The sequence below is a fragment of the Schistocerca piceifrons genome, chromosome 7 (assembly GCF_021461385.2).
Source record: "Schistocerca piceifrons isolate TAMUIC-IGC-003096 chromosome 7, iqSchPice1.1, whole genome shotgun sequence".
Taxonomy (NCBI): Eukaryota; Metazoa; Arthropoda; class Insecta; order Orthoptera; family Acrididae; genus Schistocerca; species Schistocerca piceifrons.
Window position 1 is genome coordinate 7,346,799 of NC_060144.1, and position 14,512 is coordinate 7,361,310.

The following is a 14,512-nucleotide window of genomic DNA, read 5'->3' on the forward strand; positions in this document are numbered from 1 at the left end:
ACATCCTTCCGGGTTCTCTGGTGCCGATGGCCAAGATCGGAACAAGTGGCTGAAGGTATACGGGCGTATAGCCAAATTTAACAAATGGGATGACACCGTGTGTTTGGCTAACGTATTTTTCTACTTGGAGGGCACTGCCAAGCAATAGTATGAGAACAACGAGGAGAAGTTCACAAGCTGTGAAGTATTTCAGGCGGAACTGCACAAGTATTACGGCGACACACACAACAACAGAAGTGCAAGGCTGAAGATAAATTAAAATGCAGGACACAGTGTCCAGGAGAAACTACAGCATCCTACATTCAAAACGTCGTGGAGCTGTGTAAAATAGTGGATCCGGGAATGAAGGAGGAAGATAAGGTTGCACATCTCATGAAGGGTGTTGCTGAGGACCTGTATCAAGCCCTACTCCTGAAGGAGGTTTCGACAGCAGACGATTTCATAAAATGGTATATCGAGACAATGCATAAAAAAAATAACACGAAAGAAGATTGAACGGCTTCCAAACGTCGTATCGATGTATGTGATGGAGGAAGAAACTGATCTCACAAGTGTTCTTCATCAGATAGTGTGAGAGGAAGCTCAGAAGGCACTTGGACTGCATGGCGAGCAAAAAACCGAGACGCTTCGAGTGGTCATAAAGGAGGAACTGGAACAGATATTGAACCCAATCTCTCGTCCTTCGTTTCCCTTTAAAACGGTGAAAAAGTCGAGATCCAGGCGAAGTTACGTTACTACAATGACGCATGAGGAACCTGTACCAAGGAAGACTGACGTCTGGAGGACCCAGGATAACCAACCAATATGTGGACGCCCGCGCCAGAAGACAGCAGACCGATCTTAGCCGACGCCAACTCCGGGACGACGAAGATGAACAAGAAGATGTGGGTGCAGGACGACGTAGGTCACCATCGCCGCAGGCTAGCCGCTGGAGAGGACGCTCCCCAATACGCCGATCAAGGTCTCCATCGCCGTTTAGAACCTCTAGCCGATCACATGGCCGCCGCAACCTGGAAAACTAAAGGGTGCGAGCTCCCTTGGAGGGGAGGCCGCCGAAGAGGAAAATTCCCTGCTGTCGATCACTACAAAAATAATACGAAACTACGTCAATATCCTCATGGATGGCCGACCAGCCGACGCTCTTGTGGATTCTGGAGCATCATATTCAGTCATTCCGGAGATGTACCGTCGTTAGTTACAGAAAACCGTATTCGTCGACAACAAAACATCTCTGCTGAAGGTGGCTAATGGCAAATATGTAAAACCTACAAGAAGATGTGTCATTCATGTGGGTATAACTGGCCATACACAGCCCTTAGAATTCATCGTCTTACAAGAGTGTAGTCATGACGTCTTTCTGGGGTGGGACTTTTTGAAAGCTTCTCCTGCAATTATAGATTGTGGTCACTCGAAGATTATGCTAGACGAGATGAGACACTGTGGACAGGAAGATGTGCATCCGAGTGTGTGGAGACTATGTGTGCTGGATGAAGTGATCATTCTTCCAGTCAGAGCTAGAAAGGTAACTATCATGTATCATGCCATGCATCAACCCATGGATCTTGTAGTGGAATGTAAGAGAAGCATACCACTGAAGAATAACTTGGGCATCCCAGTCTCTGTCGTCTCGTTTAAGAACGGATTTGATGAATTGTGAATAGTTAACTGTCGCCGAGAACTGCAGATCCTTCCAAGACGCATGTGCGTAGCAAACGCTGAACCGTTAATTGCCGAACGGCTGAGCATCATAAAAACCTCCCATCCCGAGTCTGTGGGCGAAACTGGCGCTACCATTACGAGACAAGATCTTCTAGCTCGACTATCACCAGGTCTCACTAAGAAACAATAGAAGAAGCTACTTGCCATTCTTCAAGAGTTCTCTGAATGCTTCACTCCACAGGTGAAGAGCAAATTAGACAAATCAATGGTGAAGCACCGAATTAGCACTGAAGACCATCAACCATTTAGCCAGAGAGCATACCGTGTGTCAGCAACGGAACGTCGAATAATTGGCGACGAGGTAGAATAAATAAAGAAGAATGACATCCTTGAGCCTTCACAGAGCCCATGGTCGTCACCAGTGGTCCTCGTCAGGAAGGAGGATGGCAGTTGGCACTTTTGTGTTGATTACAGGAAACTTAATGAGCTAACTAAAGAGGACGTTTACCCTCTTCCACGAATTGATGATACACTAGATTGTCTGAAGGGGGCTAAGTTTTTCTCAACCATGGACATGTATTCGGGATACTGGCAAATCGAAGAAGATGAAGCTGATCGTGGGAAAACTGCATTCATCACGGCTGAGGGCCTGTAAGAGTTTAAGGTAATGTCGTTTGGTTTGTGTAATGCACCAGCAACTTTTGAACGGATGATGGATAATCTTCTGTCACGCTGTGTCTTTGTCATTTAGATGACATTATAGTGTTCTCAGAGACATTTGATAAACACGTAAAAAAGACTGAGGGCCGTTCTTAAGTGTCTCCAACAAAGTGGACTGAGACTTAATCCAAGAAAGTGTCTCCTTGGAGCAAAAGAAATCAAAATACTTGGACACCTTGTGTCAAGCGAAGGTGTGCGGCCAGACCCAGGAAAGGTGAGATCTATAACGGAATTTCCTATTCCTAAAAGTATTAGAGATAAGCTTCCTCGGATTTTGTTCTTATTACCGTCGTTTTATCAAAGACTTTTGTGTCAAAGCCAGGCCACTCCAAGAGTTGTTAAAAGCCAATGCTAAATTTATCTGGGGTGGTGCTCAACAAGACTCTTTCGACGTGCTGCGAGTAGCTCTGACGACTGACCCTGTACTTGGTCTGTATGATGAGAGAGCACCTTCAGAACTACACACAGATGCCATTGGGTATGGGATCGGTGCTGTTCTGGTACAAATTTCGGATGGAAAAGAGCCTATGCTTCTAGGACACTTACAAACTTCGAGAGAAACTACTCAAATACAGAAAGAGAATGTCTCGCTGTGATGTGGGCCATGTGCAAATTTCGACAGTATCTCTATTCACTTTGCTGGTTGACATGTCTTAAAGATCCAACAGGATGACTCGCCAGGTGGGCAATACGTCTTCAAGAGTATGACACTACCGTAGTGTACAAAACAGGAAAAAAACACCAAGATGCCGACTGTCTCTCAAGAAACCCTGTGCAAGACCATCAAGACTTTGATGAAGATAGTGACTGTCGTCTTGCTGCACTCCAGGATCTCTCTGCTGAGCAGAAGAAGGACGCCAAGATATTTCAAATTATGCTTGCCTTAAATCGGTCAGAGGATGTGAACGGACAATTTAAGGTAGTTTATGGATTACTTTGCAAGAAAAACTTTGATCCGTTCGGAAAGAGGTGGCTACCAGTGATTCCTAAACACATGCGCTTAGATGTTCTACAGAAATTCCATGAAACACATGAGACCGGACATTTAGCATTTACACTACTGGGCATTAAAGTTGCTACACCAAGAAGATGACGTGCTACAGACGCGAAATTTAACCGACAGGAAGAGGATGCTGTGATATGCAAATGATTAGCTTTTCAGATCATTCACACAAGGTAGGCGCTGGTGGCGACACCTACAACGTGCTGAGATGAGGAAAGTTTCCAACCGATTTCTCATACACAAACATCAGTTGACCGGCTTTACCTGGTGAAACGTTGTTGTGATGCCTCGTGTAAGAAGGAGAAATGCGTACCATCACGTTTCCGACTGTGATAAAGGTCGGATTGTAGCCTAATTGCGGTTTATCGTATCGCGACATTGCTGCCCGCGTTGGTCGAGATCCAATGACTGTTAGCAGAATATGGAATCGGTGGATCCAGGAGGGTAATACGAAACGCCGTGCTGGATCCCAACGGCCTCGTATCACTAGCAGTCGCGATGACAGGCATCTTATCTGCATGGCTGTAACGGATCGTGCAGCCACGTCTCGATCCGTGAGTCAACAGATGGGGACGTTTGCAAGACAACAATCATCTGCACGAACAGTTCGACGACGTTTGCAGCAGCATGGACTATCAGCTCGAAGACCATGGCTGCGGTGACCCTTGACGCTGGATCATAGACAGGAGCACCTGCGATGGTGTACTCAATGACGAACCTGGGTGCACGAATGGCAAAACGTCATTTTTTCGGATGAATCCAGGTTCTGTTTACAGCATCATAATGGTCGCATCCGTGTTTCGCGACATAGCAGTGAACGCGAGTTGGAAGCGTGTATTCGTCATCGCCATACTGGCGTATCACCCGGCGTGATGGTATGGGGTTCCATTGGTTACACGTCTCGCTCACCTCTTGTTCGCACTGACGGCAGTTTGAACAGTGGACGTTACATTTCAGATGTGTTACAACCCGTGGCACTACCCTTCATTCGCTCTACCCTTCATTCGATCCCTGCGAAACCCTACATTTCAGCAGGATAATGCACGACCGCATGTTGCAGGTCCTGTACGGGCCTTTCTGGATACAGAAAATGTACGACTGCTGCCCTGGCCAGCACGTTCTCCAGATCTCTCACCAGCTGAAAATGTCTGGTAAATGGTGGCCGAGCAACTGGCTCATCACAATACGCCTGTCACTACTCTTGATGAACTGTGGTATCGTGTTGAAGCTGCATGGGCAGCTGTACCTGTACACGCCATCGAAGTTCTGTTTGACTCAATGTCCACGCCTATCAAGGCCGTTATTACGGCCGGAGGTGGTTGTTCTTAGTACTGACTTCTCAGGATCTATGCACCCAAATTGCGTGAAAATGTAATCACATGTAAATTCTAGTATAATATATTTATCCAATGAATACCCGTTTATCATCTGCATTTCTTCTTGGTGTAGCAATTTTAATGGCCAGTAGTGAATTAAGACGTACAATAGCATCCACAAGAGATTTTTCTGGCCAGATTTATTGAGGAGTGTCCATCACTATGTGTGGCACTGTCAAGAATGTCAGAGGAGAAAGGTAATTCCTCAGAAACAACCTGGCCAACTCTTACCAATTCCACCAGCCGAAACGCCTTTCCAGCGTGTTGGGATTGACCTCCTCGGACGATTTCCAACGTCTGCTAGTGGCAATAGATGGATTATTGTTTGCACTGATTATCTGACACGCTATGCCATTACAGAAGCCGTGGAAACAGTCGAAGCATTCAAGGTAGGCAAATTGATCATGACAGACATTGTATTAAAACACGAAAAACACGGTGACGGAAGGTCGTTAATTACGGATTGAGGTAGAGTTTTTCAACCGAATCTTATGACGGAGATAAACCGTCGGTGCAACATTACTCATCACATGATGACTGCCTACCATCCACAAACTAACATGCTTACCGAACGCCTTAATAAGGCTTTGGCCGACATGCTATCAATGTTCGTCAATGTTGAGCAGAGCAGCTGGGATGACGTGCTACCTTTCGTGACGTTTGCCTACAACACTGCCAAACAAGACACCACAGGATTTAAGCCATTTTTCCTGGTGTGTGAACGTCAGGCGACTACGACGATGGACACTGTGTTTCCATTACATCCTGATGACGTGGACGACGACTACATCAGCCAGGTGTTAACCACAGCTGAGGAAGCTCGGCAGTTAGCTCGACTCTGCACGCTGCAGGCTCAAGAAAATGATCGTCGAAGGTATGACACGATCCACCGCCCTGTTGTCTACCAGCCTGGTGACCTCGTCTGGCTCTTCACTCCTGTTTGGGAGGTTGGTCTCTCTGAGAAGCTCCTCAGGCGCTACTTTGGACCTTATAAGGTTGTAAGACAGTTTGTCTGATATTACTTACGAAGTTGAAGATTTCGACCCCGACACAAGGAGACGAAAGATCAGAGATACGGTCCACGTCCTTCGAATGAAGCCCTATAAGGATCCTGCAACCCAGGGTAAATTCGAAGTTCCAGCGACAGGCAACAAGCAGAAAGGTGATGAAGAGCGTAGCAGCGAAGGAAGTTCTAAGAAGATCACTGCCAGGGCAAACATCAGTCATCAGGAGTCGGAGTATGCAGGACTGATGACTCGTTCCCAGACTAGGAGGACGTAACGTGAGAGACACTGTGGACATGGACAATGACTACATTAGCCAGGTGTTAACCACAGCTGAGGGGGGAGCAATGTCACAGAAGACGCTGAGTACCGCAGTCACCATGGTGTAGTGGTTACGATACTAGACTGTTTCATGGAGGGTCATGAGTTCAAAACTCACCTGAACTCTAAAATTTTAATTTCTATATTCGGTTCGGGTGCATTCTAGAAGTATCTACAAATGTCAAGAATCATTGTGCTGGGATGTTCTGTAACTGTATATATACTGTATGTGTTCTGGCCGGAGGCAGTTCGCTCGTTAAGTGAAGTTAGTGTTCGTCATTCATCTACTTATACCTTCTTCTACGTGACAATATTGTTCCACATGACTCCAGAGATTTATGTCGCCACAGAGCCTCCAACCCCCTCCCTCCCTCCCTCCCCCCTCCCCCACCACCATAGTTCAGAGATGTGATGTCACTAAGGTGATGCAGATAACACATGCGAATGCTGCATGACGACGTAGTCTGTGTCGGGTAGTTCACTTTTATGTCCAGGAAAATCACTTGAATCCATGAGTTTTTGTCTGGAAGTGGCAAATAATTGGAAATGGTTTGAGGATCATTTAGCAGGAGCCAGTATTGACCAACTATGATGGAACTCTGGTCGGTGTCCGTATAGTTCTGCAAAACAGAGGGACTGTTAAATGCATGTAGATTCACTGGCACTAAAGAAGTGTCCACAGGAATAAGTGTCATTACTTCCCACATGGAAGCTCAGAACACTGTGTACTGGCAAATGGGGTGCAGGAAGCCATTGTTTGTCCAGAATAACATTTGTTGTCATAGCAGAATTTCTAGGCAAATAGTCACCAAGCACCATTACAGTGCTGCCACTGGTAAGGACGCGCCGAGAATAGAACACATGTCATTGGCAATTTTGGTGTGAAGTGGCATGATCTGGCATGGTAGACATGGAAACAATGGAAGCATTGTCATCGGTTCACTACACGCTACCGAATCAGACACTTTGCCCAAGTTCTGGAAAAACTGTATCACACTGAGGCAAAGAAAGTTCATGGAATTCACTGGTGTTGACAAAGAGTTGAGACAGGCATCCTTCGGAGCAGGAAATGGTTGAGCTGGAGGTAGCTGCAGCAATGTAGGACAACAGACCGGCATGGGAGAGTTTTATAAACGTGGCAAGATTGAAATTTCAGGGTCATCATTGTAGGAGGTATGGGCTCAGTCATATAATAATAACTAACTGGTTGTACAAATCCACACAAGGTACAAAGCATGTTGTCACAAATGTCAAGCAGAGCACACTAACTGCAGGTCCAGAGAGGTTAGTTGAGCTACCAAAGGGCAGCAATATTGTTCCAGGCAACTCCACAGAGTTACATCTCCACAAACCTTATTCACCTTCATGTGTCAAGAATAACAGTTGTAATCTCCTTTGAATTTCATACTTGTCTGATAACTTTTCTCATGACAAATGGGTGTGGGAGAGAACATTTGTAAACTATCACATCATTATAGCTGATTCAGATAAAGCTCCTACTGATGATGAAAAGAATGAATAAATACTATTGGCAATGTTTTTCAAGTGATTGATTCACTGTTCTTTCTTTGTTTCCCTTCTCTTTGTACTGAATGTCTTGTGGATATCTCCTGATCTGTTCCTGATTCACTAGACCTCCTCCATCATTTCACATCATCTCTCTTCCTCATTGAGATAAAAAAAGTGGGAACATTTGATAACAAAACTCTTATGGTGATGAGAATTTCTGTTGGTCGTGCAACAAAGTGTATGCTATCAGGAGAATATAGCTGTTTTATAAGCTTTGATTAAGGCCCAAGATGTTTTTATTTTCTTGTTTGTAAAAAGTGATTTATGTCTAAGTCTGAAGAGCTACCTATTTATACCAGATGTCCACTGAAGTTTTATTTGATACACAGCAGGTACCTGTGATCCGTGGACGCTGCTGGGACAATGCTGCACGACGCAGCTTCTTCTCTCGGGACAACATGGAGAATTTCATCCAATTCTGCCGTAGACTTGGTGTCCATGAGAATCTCATCTTTGAGAGTGATGATCTTGGTAGGTGAAATGATAATGATGTAAGAGCATGTATGTGTTCCTGTGGAATTCAAGTTTTGTGCTATAAAACTCAGGACATTGTAAGTTATGATGGGTTCTTGAAGGGTCAACAGCCAACGAAGGATTTGAGTTTGAGGAATGTGGGTTAGTCATTTGTTTCTAATATTATTCCCTTCACAGTATGTTTTCCCTGATGCAACACCATGGCATTTAGTCCAGTTGTGACGGATGATGCCCTCGACAGTGCTTAGCATATCCTTGAAGTAATCCAGTTGGTCTCATTCTTTTCCTTCTTCACTTCTACCACCTCTCCTTCTAAGGCTTCCAGAACTTAAATATATTCATATTCCATTCTTTTGATACAAATTATTAGTATGTGATGCATCATTATCTGCACTTAAACAACATAAACATATACTTCTGGAATACACATGAAATTCACCAATACTTTAATGTAGCATACCACATTAACATTTCATGAGAGGAAACCATTCCATTGCTACAGTAACATGAACAGACTGACAAATAGCAGCAGAAAATCATTTACATTTTCCATACACAGAAAGAACCTTAATCTTTCCTTTTGAGAACTGCCTGGAATTTCGAGCAATGGAAACTCCTGGTTGCTACTCACTGTACAGATGATATATAGAGCTGCAGACAGGCACAACAAAAAGACACTTACACTTTAGGTTTTGGCCAAAGCTTTCTTCAGAGAAGGACACACACACACTCACTCACTCTCTCTCTCTCTCTCTCTCTCTCTCTCTCTCTCTCTCTCTCTCTCTCTATCTCTCTCTCTCTCTCTCTTCAAGCAAGCACACCTCACCACATGTCTGCCATGTCCAGCAGCTTGGACTGGAATTGTTGTTTGGGCTGCTGGAAATGGTGGTCACGGGTACACGAGGTGAGCTTGCTTGTCTAAATATATATATAGATATACGAATATAATAGAGGGAAACATTCCACAGTGGAATAATATATCTAAAAACAAAGATGATGTGACTTACCAAACAAAAGCGCTGGCAGGTCGATAGACACACCAACAAACACAAACATACACACAAAATTCAAGCTTTCGCAACCAACGGTTGCTTCATCAGGAAAGAGGGAAGGAGAGGGAAAGACAAAAGGATGTGGGTTTTAAGGGAGAGGGTAAGGAGTCATTCCAATCCTGGGAGCGGAAAGACTTACCTTAGGGGGAAAAAAGGAGAGGTATACACTCACGCACACACACACATATCCATCCGCAGATTCACAGACACAAGCAGACATTTGTAAAGGCAAAGAGTTTGGGCAGAGATGTCAGTCGAGGCGGAAGTAAAGAGGCAAAGATGTTGTTGAAAGACAGGTGAGGTATGAGTGGCGGCAACTTGAAATTAGCGGAGGTTGAGGCCTGGCGGATAACGAGAAGAGAGGATATACTGAAGGGCAAGTTCCCATCTCCGGAGTTCTGACAGGTTGGTGTTAGTGGGAAGTATCCAGATAACCCGGACGGTGTAACACTGTGCCAAGATGTGCTGGCCGTGCACCAAGGCATGTTTAGCCACAGGGTGATCCTCATTACCAACAAACACTGTCTGCCTGTGTCCATTCATGTGAATGGACAGTTTGTTGCTGGTCATTCCCACATAGAAAGCTTCACAATGTAGGCAGGTCAGTTGGTAAATCACGTGGGTGCTTTCACACGTGGCTCTGCCTTTGATCGTGTACACCTTCCGGGTTACAGGACTGGAGTAGGTGGTGGTGGGAGGGTGCATGGGACAGGTTTTACACCGGGGGCAGTTACAAGGGTAGGAGCCAGAGGGTAGGGAAGGTGGTTTGGGGATTTCATAGGGATGAACTAAGAGGTTACGAAGGTTAGGTGGACGGCGGAAAGACACTCTTGGTGGAGTGGGGAGGATTTCATGAAGGATGGATCTCATTTCAGGGCAGGATTTGAGGAAGTCGTATCCCTGCTGGAGAGCCACATTCAGAGTCTGATCCAGTCCCGGAAAGTATCCTGTCACAAGTGGGGCGCTTTTGTGGTTCTTCTGTGGGAGGTTCTGGGTTTGAGGGGATGAGGAAGTGGCTCTGGTTATTTGCTCCTGTACCATGTCGGGAGGATAGTTGCGGGATGCGAAAGCTGTTTTCAGGTTGTTGGTATAATGGTTCAGGGATTCCGGACTGGAGCATATTCGTTTGCCACGAAGACCTAGGCTGTAGGGAAGGGACCGTTTGATGTGGAATGGGTGGCAGCTGTCATAATGGAGGTACTGTTGCTTGTTGGTGGGTTTGATGTGGACGGACGTGTGAAGCTGGCCATTGGACAGATGGAGGTCAACATCAAGGAAAGTGGCATGGGATTTGGAGTAGGACCAGGTGAATCTGATGGAACCAAAGGAGTTGAGGTTGGAGAGGAAATTCTGGAGTTCTTCTTCACTGTGAGTCCAGATCATGAAGATGTCATCAATAAACCTGTACCAAACTTTGGGTTGGCAGGCCTGGGTAACCAAGAAGGCTTCCTCTAAGCGACCCATGAATAGGTTGGCGTACGAGGGGGCCATCATGGTACCCATGGCTGTTCCCTTTAATTGTTGGTATGTCTGGCCTTCAAAAGTGAAGAAGTTGTGGGTCAGGATGAAGCTGGCTAAGGTAATGAGGAAAGAGGTTTTAGGTAGGGTGGCAGGTGATCGGCGTGAAAGGAAGTGCTCCATCGCAGCGAGGCCCTGGACATGCGGAATATTTGTGTATAAGGAAGTGGCATCAAGGGTTACAAGGATGGTTTCCGGGGGTAACAGATTGGGTAAGGATTCCAGGCGTTCGAGAAAGTGGTTGGTGTCTTTGATGAAGGATGGGAGACTGCATGTAATGGTTTGAAGGTGTTGATCTACATAGGCAGAGATACATTCTGTGGGGGCTTGGTAACCAGCTACAATGGGGCAGCCGGGATGATTGGGTTTGTGAATTTTAGGAAGAAGGTAGAAGGTAGGGGTGCGGGGTGTCGAAGGGGTCAGGAAGTTCATGGAGTCAGGTGAAAAGTTTTGTAGGGGGCTAAGGTTCTGAGGATTCCTTGAAGCTCTGCCTGGACATCAGGAATGGTATTACCTTGGCAAACTTTGTATGTGGTGTTGTCTGAAAGCTGACGCAGTCCCTCAGTCACATATTCCCGACAATCAAGTACCACGGTCGTGGAACCCTTGTCCGCCGGAAAAATGACGATGGATCGGTCAGCCTTCCGAGCACGGGTAGCCTGGGCTTCAGCAGTGGTGATGTTGGGAGTAGGATTAAGGTTTTTTAAGAAGGATTGAGAGGCAAGGCTGGAAGTCAGAAATTCGTGGAAGGTTTGGAGAGAGTGATTTTGAGGAAGAGGAGGTGGGTCCCGCTGTGACGGAGGACGGAACTGTTCCAGGCAGGGTTCAATTTGGATAGTGTCTTGGGGAGTTGGATCATTAGGAGTAGGATTAGGATCATTTTTCTTCATGGCAAAGTGATATTTCCAGCAGAGAGTACGAGTGTAGGACAGTAAATCTTTGACGAGGGCTGTTTGGTTGAATCTGGGAGTGGGGCTGAAAATGAGGCCTTTGGATAGAACAGAGGTTTCGGATTGGGAGAGAGGTTTGGAGGAAAGGTTAACTACTGAATTAGGGTGTTGTGGTTCCCGATTGTGTTGATTGGAATTTTGAGGTTTTGGAGGAAGTGGAGCTGGAAGTGGGAGGTTGAGTAGATGGGAGAGACTGGGTTTGTGTGCAATGAGAGGAGGTTGAGGTTTGCTGGAAAGGTTATGAAGGGTGAGTGAGTTGCCTTTCCGGAGGTGGGAAACCAGGAGATTGGATAGTTTTTTGAGGTGGAGGGTGGCATGCTGTTCTAATTTGCGGTTGGCCTGTAGGAGGATGCTCTGAACAGCCGGTGTGGATGTGGGAGAGGAAAGATTGGGGACTTTTATTAAGGCTAGGAGTTGACGGGTGTGTTCATTGGCTGAGTTGATGTGTAGGTGAAGGATTAGGTGGGTGAGGGCAATGGATTGTTCAGTTTGGAACGTTTGGAACTGGTATAGGGACTGATGGAAAGAAGGGTTGCAGCCAGAGATGGGAACTTTAAGTGTGAGGCCTTTGGGGGTAATGCCAAATGTCAGACAAGCCTGAGAAAATAAAATATGGGAGCGTAATCTGGCTAGGGCGAAGGCATGTTTGCGGAGGGAATGTAAATAAAACTTAATGGGGTCGTTGTGGGGGTGTTGTGAGGGTGACATGGTATTAGAAGGTGGAAAGTGTAACATGAGGCTGAAATGAAAATGAAAATATATGGGGAGAGATAAAGGTGAACTAGAAAGCAACTGGAGATCTGGTGTGAAAAAAAGGCGAAAAAGTGTTGGTTAAAGCTCGGCTATGTTGATCCTGTGGTGAACTTGGGTTGGTAGACAACGATGTGCATAAAGGTTAGGTGGTTGTGTTGCCGCCAAAACACGTTAAAGGATGGAGAAATAAATTTCGAAAAAACTACGTGTAAATATATTAAAAGGAGTGGTTTTGTGGTGGCAGATTATGAAAATGAGGCTAGCAATTGTCTGACGAAGAAATAATGAGTTAAAACCTGTGGGAAGCGGCTAAAAATGATCAGTGATGTGGGAAAAACGGAAATGGGAATAAAGCAAAAGTTATTAGAACTAGCCGAAATGGTAGTTTAATAGGTGAAAGGAACTGTTTGTGAACTAGAAACAGTGGATTTTATAGCAGCGGTAGTGTTGAAAACGGAAAAAAAAATTTTTTTGGTTATGGTTTGGAAGTGGGTTACGTATTATTGAGTATATATAGGCGGGATAAAGTTGTATAGTACTGGCAAAAACAGAAAGAGAAAATAAGGCGACAGAAAAGATTTCGTGATTCAACAGTGACAATAACAAACTTAATTGTTGGGTTCAAATTAATGATACTAATATAATGGAGGGAAACATTCCACGTGGGAAAAATATATCTAAAAACAAAGATGATGTGACTTACCAAACAAAAGCGCTGGCAGGTAGATAGACACCCAAACAAACACAAACATACACACAAAATTCAAGCTTTCGCAACAAACGGTTGCTTCATCAGGAAAGAGGGAAGGAGAGGGAAAGACGAAAGGATGTGGGTTTTAAGGGAGAGGGTAAGGAGTCATTCCAATCCCGGGAGCGGAAAGACTTACCTTAGGGGGAAAAAACGACAGGTATACACTCACTCTCACACACACACACACACACACACACACACACACACACACACACACACACACATATATATATATATATATCCATCCGGACATACACAGACACAAGCAGACATTTGTAAAGGCAAAGAGTTTCCTTTTCTGAAGAAGACTGGCTGAAGCTAATGTGTAAATGTCTTTTAGTTGTGCCTATCTGCAACTCGTCCTGTCGTCTTTAATTTGAGTAGCAATCTATCTTTTCTTTATATTGTTGGAATTCAGGTAGATATTTTACCTAAATAGAAAGGGTAAGTTTCTGTAAGTGTTTCTAACTAACTAAAGCTCTCCTCAACCTGAGGTTTGGTTTGAAGACCATAGTGATATACTAGGCATGGTCCTATCAGAAATGATGCACCCTGGTCTTTCTCCAACCTTTGAAATGAATTATTCATCCAGTTATTGGAAGACCAACAGCTCAATGTGTACTCTGGTGCAGTGTGGCTTTTTTTTCGCAAACACAAACAACTTCCAAAGGTGAAAAAAGTGATACATAATTAAAGAAAATTTCTAGGTCTGGATGAGGGATTGATACCAAAACCTATGGAATTCTTATCTGGCACTTACTTAGCTATCATTCTCTTGTCTACTGTGCCCTATCTTTCCTCATGCAGCACTCGGTGTACTTAGAGGGAAACTAACATGTGGGTACCTTGACATTCTAGTACTACACAACCAGCCCCGCAGTGTCATCCTCTGCCTACTGGAAGTGTCGCGGCTGGCAGCTAGGCTGGGGGTGGAGCCAGCAGGTCTCGTGCAGTTGGAACGCGAGATTGCTGAAGAGGAGCAGCGAGAGCGAGATGACTCGCTATTATCCTGGCAGTTCCGTGCCTCGCCGGCACTCACTCCACGTGCATCACCTGACAAGATGCGACATAGCAGGTGGTGTTTCTTTCTTGTAGTTTTCTGATGAAGATTTTCATTATGTATGCTGCATGTAGTTACATAACATTGAGTGATTTTGTGACAGTGCAGATTCTAAAATGTAGTTGCTGTAATTCTGCAAGACACACTTTCACTCATCTCAGTAGGAATCACGAATTCCACTGCGTGACCTAGGGTAGCCACGAAAAGCTGTGACAGACTGTGTAAAACTATAACTGCATCACATGTGTCCCTAGACTATATATTATTTTCTTTGAAATAGTTGAATGTATGTTCTACATCTC

At 45.1% G+C, this 14,512-nt stretch overlaps 1 protein-coding gene across 1 annotated transcript in view; it reads left to right on the forward strand.

Moving 5' to 3' along the window:
• The window catches only part of LOC124804990, a 358,660-nt gene that overhangs the window by 285,625 nt on the left and 58,523 nt on the right, over nucleotides 1-14,512 (forward strand). The window contains exons 6-7 of the mRNA XM_047265383.1: nucleotides 7,982-8,123; nucleotides 14,009-14,225. Of these exons, the coding sequence (XP_047121339.1) occupies nucleotides 7,982-8,123; nucleotides 14,009-14,225 (359 nt within the window). The remainder of the gene's footprint in view (nucleotides 1-7,981; nucleotides 8,124-14,008; nucleotides 14,226-14,512) is intronic.